We start from the raw sequence: 10151 nt of genomic DNA, 5'->3' as shown, positions 1-10151 counted from the left end.
GTTGTTTTCTTCTTTTTTTTTGGGGGGGGGGGTATGTGTGTTTCATTTCCATCTGAGAGGATGACTGGATACGGTTGTACATGTACATGGTCCAAGGCATGATTTTTTTCGAATTAGTTTCAATATAATGCGCCATGACCACAATTAGTGAAGATTTCTAGGCAGGTGACGTCACGATCACATGACCACGTGTTAGGCCATTCTGAGGTTCCCATTTTCCATGGGATGCCATGTCAGAGTACTTCCTGACATTTAAGATCTTTCTGAATCACATGTACTTAAGCCCTTTTTATTTCTCTCTCCTACCCTTGGCTGTTTCCTGTGTTTATTTCGTCGCGATGCCATTCGAAACTACCAACATAATAGAAAGATTACCTTCTGATATTGCTACCCCCTCCCCTCCCCCCCCCCCCCTGTGATAAGCTTTAGAAACTAATCATTATAAATTCAGTTTGAAGGTTCCTGTCTAATGCACAATTGAAATCAAATGTTGATATCAGATCACATCTTGTGACACCAGACAGTAAAACTTCTTTTCATTTCTCCTCCACCGACTTGGCGGTCACCTGTGAAGAAAGACTACATAATACTACTCTATACCTTAGTCCATGGGCCAAGAGCCGAAAAATGGGTTGTTGGTACCATCCGAGGTGGCAAAACCTTTTTGGTGTCATTTTGTTTGTCGGACATAGATATGCTTATCAAGCTATGATAGCATTTCCAAATGAGAAGCTTAGTCATAATAAATGAATTTTTAATCAATTTGGTCTCGTTTTTATATCCCTATACTTCTGAATCGAAACTAACCGCTATACAAATACGAGCACTGCCTTCTGCATGTCCACAGGTGTTCTGTTGTAAACGCGGTGCGCTTAGTCTTTATTCAAGGCAGCGAAGGGAATATCCAAAGGGTTATGATGTCCACAGCTGTCACGCGGTGCGCTTAGTCTTTATCTAGAACAATGTACCGTTAATCATATTTAAAGTTCCTAATAAAAGGGATTATCTATACTGTTTTTATACCACCCTCTCAACAAATACATCAGTTTTAAACAAAAATCACTCTGTTCATTTACAACATTATTAATTATAATGTATTGTAGTGTACCGGTACATTGTTTTTGCATAATCTTTCATTGTTGGATGAAAAAAAAAGCGACATTGGCGTGGTATTAGCGTTTTCACCGTAGCGTTTTCACCGGAAAATGATAAATAATTGAAAAATACGCTAGAATTCACTAGAAATTGCTTTGTTGTTGTTGTTGTTTTTAGATAAAGGGATATACACTGTATTATAAGCTTTGGATATTCCCTTCGCAGTCTTGAATATTAGACTAAGCGCTGTGGACATCATAACCCTTGGATATTCCCTTTGCTGCCTTGAATAAAGACTAAGCGCACCGCGTTTACAACAGAACACCTGTGAACATACAGAAGACAGTGCTCTTCTTTGTATAGCGGTTGGTCTCGATTCAGAAGTACAGGGATATAACAACGAGACCAAATTGGTTTAAAATTCATTTACTATGACTAAGCTACTCATTTGGAAATGCTATCATAGCTTGATAAGCATATCTATGCCCGACAAACAAAATGACACCAAAAAGGTATTGCCACCTCAGATGGTACCGATATCTGGCCTGGCCCATGGACTACCTTATGCATGTCACGAGTACCAAATTGGAACAAAAACTGTGACATTTGTAAACCAGTGCAAAAGGCTCTGCATATTATGTAATAGAGAAAGAAAAGGCTGTGGAAGAATTTGAATCAACCAGCGACGCGAGGAATGACAATGGAGGTCAAAGGTCACAAAGCTCATACGTCCATACCGTCTGTACTCTACAGACGGTCTCCGGGAATTATTCGGGGGGTGGGGGACAAGATCCACATTACCAATTTGACGCATTTTTTTTCTATTTCCTCCCACAAAAAACAAAAACAACAACAACAACAAAACCCAAAATCTGATCTATGTTGGTTGATGACGCAAGATAAACTTCACTACAATGTTTTTGAATTCATTTTCATAAGTGCATGATACCATAGTAATGGCAGTAGAAAAAGGAATGGTTTGATAAGTATCTTTATCATCATTGTTGCGGAGAGGTAGGAGCCCCCCCCCCCCCCACACACACACACACACACATACACCCACACAGATGTCCATCTGCATGCAATCTAACCCCCTTCTGAGACGACTCTCACCATGCCACTTGATCTTAAACATCCAATATTAATGTAAAGTACTTTAGAATGATTTAAACATTCATTTTGTGCCATGTAATATTATCATAGTCCTTATACTGAATTTACAAAATATGAGTTGCTTGTCATTGATCTCCATGGGTGTATGTTTAACAAATACAACACTGTCTAATTTATGTGAAAACATAGTGTTAAAAACGACAAACCATATACAGCACACTGTATGCTTAAAATCCATGTGTTCATAAACACGTTGAGCAATCCGGAGAGGTGTCGTAAGATAAATGTTGTGTCTCGTGGTTGTGTGGAACCATGATACCAGACCCTGGAATGAAGCCACTTATCCCATGGTGAGAGCAATGTCGCTTTTTGTGTACCGATTAATATATACGTGTATTATGTCTCCCGTCACTACTTTAAATCCACTGTTCATTCCAAAGCCCAACATCGAATTAAAAAAACACACCAAAACGATCCTTTTCTTTCATAGCACCCAGTATTTACAATAAACTCCCAGCCCATATTTGAACGGCAGCAACACTCATCTCAATACCCAATTACAATCAGATTTAACACAGATTCTGGTTTATTCTTTTATAGTTTTTCACACAGACTGAAGACATAACTGTTATGTGGCACGTTTGTTACCCTGTGTTGTTACATAGTAGGCCTATCTTGTTCTGTTATGAGCTAAGTTTACATTGTCTTTGGTTGTTTGTTTTTTCTGTTTAGCTGTTATTGTGTTTGACTTGGTATATTTTGGTTTTGTCGTCATAATAACTTTTTTACACTGAGCAAATAATAAGTTCCGATGTGCATATTGTATATTTATGACAGGGCTCTTTTTAAAAGCAGGCCTTCTGGCTCTGAAAAGACTACCATGTCTTTAAAGAAGACTGAATATATGAATGAATTACCAAAAAAAAAAAGACAAATAAAAAAAATCCTGGTATACTTCAGTTTAATCATCACCTTTAAATGAAAATGATTATCCTTTAACTTGAATATCATAACTCCATTCTATGCGCCCATAAAGCTAGATTTATGTTTACCCGGTAAGTAGGACAACTATTGCCATTTCTAAGTATGGAAACAGTCCAGTTTCAGTTTCCACTTTCTGAAGCGTCACAGAGTAATCTGAGAGTAGATTTTAATGATCTCATCATGATATGGAAACAATCTGTTCGTGATATCAAAATAAAATCTCCTATGTCATTATGTAGATGCAGTTAACACAATAATTTAGAATAACACATACGATTACGTTGCATGGTAACCCGGCAATTCTAACTTAAGAGGAACAAAGGAAGTATGAAGAAACACGAGTTAGACGGGAGATCAAACAGGAAGAAAAGAGTGGAAACGAGCGAAAGTTATTGTAACATTTAACACACATTTCTTTCACTGCATGTTCTGTGAAATTGCGGTAATGATAGCGACTGCAATGAAAAGTGAAAAATAAAAAGTAAAATGTAAAGAGGATATGTAAATGTATTCATGTCTGCTGTAAATTTCATATCATGCCATGGCTTTTAAATTCCCCCACAGTTTTCAACATTACATATTAGTATGTGTCTCACAAATTCATTGGTCTGTGCCCTTACAATATCCGTGAATGTGTATCATTACAGTTTCCATGTATCATTCCTTTTCATAGTTCGTACCAAAGAATTAAACAGTGCTATATTATATGCTCATTGTATGTCTTAAAAATGCACAAATAAGATCAAATTTAACGTGACCTTAAACGCTAACTACAGATATATGTAAATCCACACAAACGGGCCCGCGCATACACACACAAACAAAAACAACAAACACTTTTCAAAGTTATATAAAAGTTTTTCGTTTTAAAAGTAATTCATTGTTATTCGCCACTTATACCTGTACAGTGGATACTCAGTATAACGAGATCATTGCGACCAAGACAATTTGTTCCTTATATCAGTTATTTTGTTATATCAGATCTCTTTATGCCAAGTTTCCGCTGTATTTGACGTCTGTCTGCAGTATCATCTCCACTGACCTCCACTCTCCACTAATCAGTATAATAATAATCGTCATCACCAGCACCAGCAGCAGCAGCAGCAGCATCTTCACCATCATCATCATCATCACCACCATCATTTTCAACATCAGTATTCATCACCAACATCTGCACCATCTAAATCGCACAGACGCATCAGACTGCAACATACTATTCTCCCCACTAGAATGAAAATCTACTTCTCCCACTCACCCCACATAGCACGGGTGCACGTCGCGAGACCGACACCCACGAGTCATACAGCATACGAGTTATACAGCCCACGAGTCATACAGCCCATGAGTCATACAGCCCATGAGTTCTACACTAAGCAAACAAGGTCCACGAGACCGACACATTAAACTCCGTGTTGTACATGTATCTGTCGAACTTGTGGGCTGTTTTTACCTAGTGTCGGTCTCATGGGCTTTGTTTACCTAGTGTCGAACTCGTGGGCGGTATGACTCATGGATGTCGGTCTTGTGGGATGACCCCCATAGAACGATCACGTCACACAGATAAAAACTGGAAGAGAAACGAATACACGTCATGAGCTGTACCAACGTCTTTTGACTGTATATTTTGACTCAGTTTGTATTCCGTATAAAATAATAACTATTGCTGGATCCTTTTGATCACGATGCTAAGTTTACAAAGCTCTTTTTCCTGTTTCTCTCCCTTCATCCTTTTCGTTAATTATACACATGGTACTTTGTATCGTCACTCGAGTATACGCCAGGAGTATCACTCACACATATCCATGTACAACAATAATCTACACGCAAACCCAAAACACTACTAATGTTGGCTACCTCGTCTAGACTTTGAAACGGCACAACGATAATTCTGACCATAGGTCCTATCTACATCCATCTATATCACTACAATTATAATATTATCAAATCACAAATTTCCAATCATCGCCTATAGTATGCGAATGATGCGGAAAAGAGGATGTTACAGCCTGGTCGTCAATACGGAATATCATCGTTCTTGTTGTCATCACTTTGACACGAGGTCACAAATTCAGTCAAATATCTACACAGAGAACAGACAACACCTGGAAATTACAGAGAAAATCAAATTCGATTCCAGTTGCTTGCCTTTGTCACTGCCAATGGGTTCTGCCTTCTACAAATGCGACAAGTTCGTCTACGAAACAGACTTAACGCCTTTAACACTATCATAGGAGTAGTGCCAATAATTCATCGGCCTAAATGTCGCAAAACAGTACACCTCCACACTGGTGGGACTGGGATTGCATGTTATCAAACTGGTCTGATAACAGACACAGTTGTCAAAAATCCTAAACGGCCTGAACACGAGGCTAAGTCTGGTGGTACTCGTCACCGTGTGTGCGCCGTTCAAAGTTGCATGGAACAAATCATTTATCAACTGAAAACAAAACAAAACAACAACTTCCACTTTTGTACCATCACATGATGATCACAGAGTAGGCCTGCTGGAATCATTGTAACCATACAGTGTCAAATAATGATAGCTGTAACTTCTCTAAATCATTCTTTCTAGTCATGATATCAAACGAGTACAAATACATAACCTGTTCACCCTATGTTCAAATTTGCATGTGTCGCCGATCAAAATGGTATATCGGTGACTTTGAACTTCAGTACTGACTTTTTTGTATGTTCACTTACATGTTTCTTGCGCCTAGTACTCGACATAGTCCAAGGCCACGTTATATACCGTATATATATATTTTACTTCTACTTCTCTTTTTAACTTCGTTGTTGCTCCATACACCATACATCACAGTATCACCGATCCCACGCGTTTGTTTCTTAAAACATTTAAATAGATGTACTAAAAGGATAAAAGAACATAGAGTAATTTTAAGAATGTGCGCCAATTTCTCCTTAGTTTGTACGACTGAATTTTCTTTATCGTTATTTACTGCGAGTGCTCCCTACCGACTCCAGTCCAGTTTGGCGATAAGCCGAAAGGAAGAGATAAAATGGCCGCCTGAGTCTACTCTTCATATGCCTGCAACCTCGCCCACTCACTACACGCCGCATGCCGTGGAAATTCCGGGCAGCAACGGCATTCGATGATATTATTAGTGTAAGCCCTTCTGCTTCCAACATCACCGAGTGTGACCTGTGTCATCTCATTCCTTGCCCACCCCATCCCCATCTGGACGTTCGCATCATGAACAAAACACAATCCTCCGTGCTTTTCCCGCGCGTAGGAGACGCCCACGGCGAAAGGACACGCCTCATACATTGTATTGAAATCACGGTCATGTGCTGCCCAGTACAGTCATAATCCATGAAAGCTTTCGACTACAGTGTATGCGTTAAAATACAGTTGATCTAATTGTAAGAGTCGAGCAGTTAAGTAATTCAGTGTCGAGATGAAACTTCCAATGAGAGCGAAGTCACATTCTGTAATTGGAGCTGCGTCGTATTTTGATAAGCTCAGGCGGTAGAGTACTGTGTTTTCTAGTGACACTATAAATCCCTGATTTGTCTTTTCCTGGTGCTTTAAGAGGTGCATTTTGTTTTTCATTTCCTGTCGTCAAGACGACTAGTCTAACACCATTGTTATTCAGTGATAGCTCACATCTGCTTTACCAGTTTTAGACACATGAACAGGATTGGAAGAATCAGACGAAAAGGCAGCTAACTTATCTTGGAAAAAAAATCCCTGAATCTCAGTAATAACTGTATGAACACGGGAAACAACATCGTTACCCGTTCGCCACGGTCAAAATGTATTCCATTGGAAACATTTACAGCAATATCCCCTGCTAACGACGTGAAAGACAGATGATTTTAGATTGTTCGTGCGCTGAATAGTTAATTTACGCACTTCGGGTGTTGCAAATATTTCTTTATATCGACTACAAAATATACGGCTCATGACGATGAAATCAGAATTATAATTATTATGACAGGGTTTACCAAGGACCAAAGTAATATGTATGTATCATCAGGGAGGTGAGACGCCTTCCTGGTATCATACACATCTGCGCGTTTGTGTGAATGAGTCATACCAGTCTTCATATTAAAAAATACACAAGTTATCATATCAAGGTCTTCTGTAAAAATGACATGACAAGTATATGAAATACAGAGAAATGAAAGTAAAACAATGTAGGTATATAAAAATAAACACGCTGCGTGTAGTCTAAGCCCATTAAAGGATTCAAATCTGCATTCAAACAGAGCATTGTCATAAAACAAGGTTTGATTTTATATTATACTACGTAATAGAAATGCCGAAAAAAATAGGAAGAGAATTGTTTCAAGGCACGGATAGACAACACACGAAATATGAAAGTAGTTGTTCAGCGCGGAAAAGGGGAAATTAAACGAAATTTTTGCCACATAATGCATTGATCGAAATAAAAGAGACTGCTATATTCCATTTGCTGTATATTCAGTCTTTTTGCCAGTTAGGCCTATATCTTCATCACAACATTTATGGTTATACAAATTGTGCTACTTACTGTCGAGGAATGCAGACCCTACTACTATTCCAGAGAAGCGGATATAAGTGTAGGCATGTTTTCTGCCGCAAGCGCGATTATTCTGATTACATTTCCCGTACGTGTACATTCGAATAAATCTTGTTTGCTAATCAACATCAACCAAAGCGGTAACTGCTGCACCAGATGGTCCATACCTATTCCCATTGCGAACACAATCTAATCCACACCTGGCCATTTTGATAATTAGTTTACTACGAACTTAAAACCTAAAACAAAACAAAGAGGTCTTTCTTTCTACGCACACGCAGATTTCCCGGCATACTGTTGCTGCGGTGTTTTTTATATTCCTTACGTGTTGACGTTTACCTAGCTGTCCAGGGGTTAAAAAGGTCAAGTTTGTCTGTTGTACAGAATTTCCTGCATTCCGCTTGTCCCAGCTTACAGTCACGTTGGCCACGGTGTTCGACCCGAAACATGGTCGCCCTTTCTCATTTCATTCTATAATCCGAGGGGGAAATATAAGCGAAGATTCGGTGTATCCTGCTTATGTCACACCAAGGACACTATGCCCTCCACAGGTATTTCGGGCATTTTCCAGGAAAGTGTGTTGTCATATCTATTTTTCTGTTTTAATATCTTTTAATATGTTTCAGAACTCCGGACAAAAAAAAAATGGAAATAAATCCTGTGTGATCGACGCGTTGCCGAAACTATTGCCTTCTTCAAAGCCATCACGTCAAGCAAGGTTGGTTGATAGTTGAAAACTTGATTGGAGGCTAGAAAAAGAAAGTGTTCAAGTTATCCTACAATTTCATCGGGTTTGTATCATGGAGAGCTGCTCGGGGCCGCGGGGATACCAGGGGAATCTGTCGTATGATGTAGCTCCATGGCCATGGTCGAATGCAGCAGTGAAACGGAGCATTGTCTCTACTAAAATAGTGATGTCAGGGTCGAAGAGTTGAGTTCGCATAACCGCGCTATAAAACGTCACGCTTTATAAACAGTATGGGCGGGGGTGGTCTGATTTCATAATGAAAGAGTCCCAAACAGTTTCCAGGTATATCTGACGTCTGTCAGATCCAGAATGCATGCCATCTTGTGTGAGGCTCCTTGATATAAGTACTCGGCGCTTGGTGTCTCGCTAGATCGCTCAAGCTCCACTTGCGCACTGTGAGGCACTCTGTACATTATCAGCTTGTAGGATAAGGGCGTGGCTAGTATGGCTGCGCTGCACCCGTGTGATGTGGTGAGCAACAGATTATCATCAATCAAAGTAACTGTGATGGCACATTTCCCCCACTTTCAAATGTATCTCTTTATAATATCCTTGACTTTATATTTCTCTCAGCCTCCTGGACAGGGCTGGCTGCACTCGTACGTCCCGAAGCATCACCGAATTCAAAGTTTACACATAAAATACATAGGCGTGGATGTTGTTGTGGTAGTAGTTGTCGCTATCACTATAATAGACTCACGGGTTTAAGAACGGGCAATGGATTCCCCGGCACCTAGGGGAGTCGCCACTGACATTTCCAGAGCTTCTTGCATCAAGGCGCAGAAGGGACAGCAGCAGACACAGATCAAATCCCCGATGAGCCCCCCTTCTATTCCTTTGTTGTCTCGGACCTTGCCACGGGTAGTGACACGGGCGTAGATGTTGACGAGGGGTACGAGGAGAGCGATACCACAGAGGAGGCAGTCATCACCCACCGATTCGGCCAGTTTTCCCTGAGTGTAGCAAGGCACCACGTACGTGAAGATACACATACCGATGTTGCTGAAGCAACCGCAGATTCCATTACTCCATTCGCCCATTTTGAATAAGGGAAAGTATCGGTCGACTCCGACGAGAAAATGTAAAGACTGCTAGGTGCTATGTGGCCACTAGGGTATGAGGTATCTCTCAACGGGTCACAGGTTTTATGTCCCGAGACCTGGCAGGCAGACTGGAATTGAACGCGAGGCTGCTTGCATTCATAAGCACGACGAAGCGTGGAAGCAAGTTCGAAGTGGAAGGGCGTGATGTCGGTTGTGATTTGCTGAATATTTTTTCTTCTTTTCTCGGCGTGCTGCGCATGACGTCACGCGAGGCGGGAGAGTGTTCACTTTGCTGGCCAATCGATATGCGCTTTTGCGATGATGTCATGCATAATTCAAGCTAAAAATGGCAATGCACGCCTTGCCCTGGGCATTGCAGTCGATGTGTTGGCTTGGGTAGCTTGCCAGCGAAGAGCGTAATGTAAACGAACATGGCATTGAGTTTGGCGCTGTGGAATACAGAAGGATTGAGAGATTGAGCAAACTGCTCAGTGCAAGTTACGAACTCCTTTCTTTTTCGCAAGTGTGCACAACTTTCTACTAGAAAATGAATACCGAAAAGAAAGAAAGAAACAAACAAACAAACGCAGCGCGACTAGTTGTGGCCTTGATTTTTCTTTGATCAAATAACATAGTACTGTAATA

General features: G+C 40.4%; 1 protein-coding gene across 1 annotated transcript; it reads right to left on the bottom strand.

Annotated features, from left to right (window-relative positions):
- Positions 1–9167: 9167 nt before the first annotated feature.
- Positions 9168–9503, bottom strand: LOC139731658 (uncharacterized). The gene has a single exon (XM_071642549.1). It carries the CDS (start codon positions 9501–9503, stop codon positions 9168–9170), a length of 336 nt encoding a protein of 111 aa, XP_071498650.1.
- Positions 9504–10151: the final 648 nt, after the last annotated feature.

The sequence above is a fragment of the Diadema antillarum genome, unplaced genomic scaffold, assembly GCF_040938485.1.
Source record: "Diadema antillarum isolate AM-2024a unplaced genomic scaffold, OU_Dant_1.0 seq00000382_RagTag, whole genome shotgun sequence".
Taxonomy (NCBI): domain Eukaryota; kingdom Metazoa; phylum Echinodermata; class Echinoidea; order Diadematoida; family Diadematidae; genus Diadema; species Diadema antillarum.
Note: the sequence above shows the minus strand (reverse complement) of the source record. Positions and strands in the feature narration are given on the sequence as shown.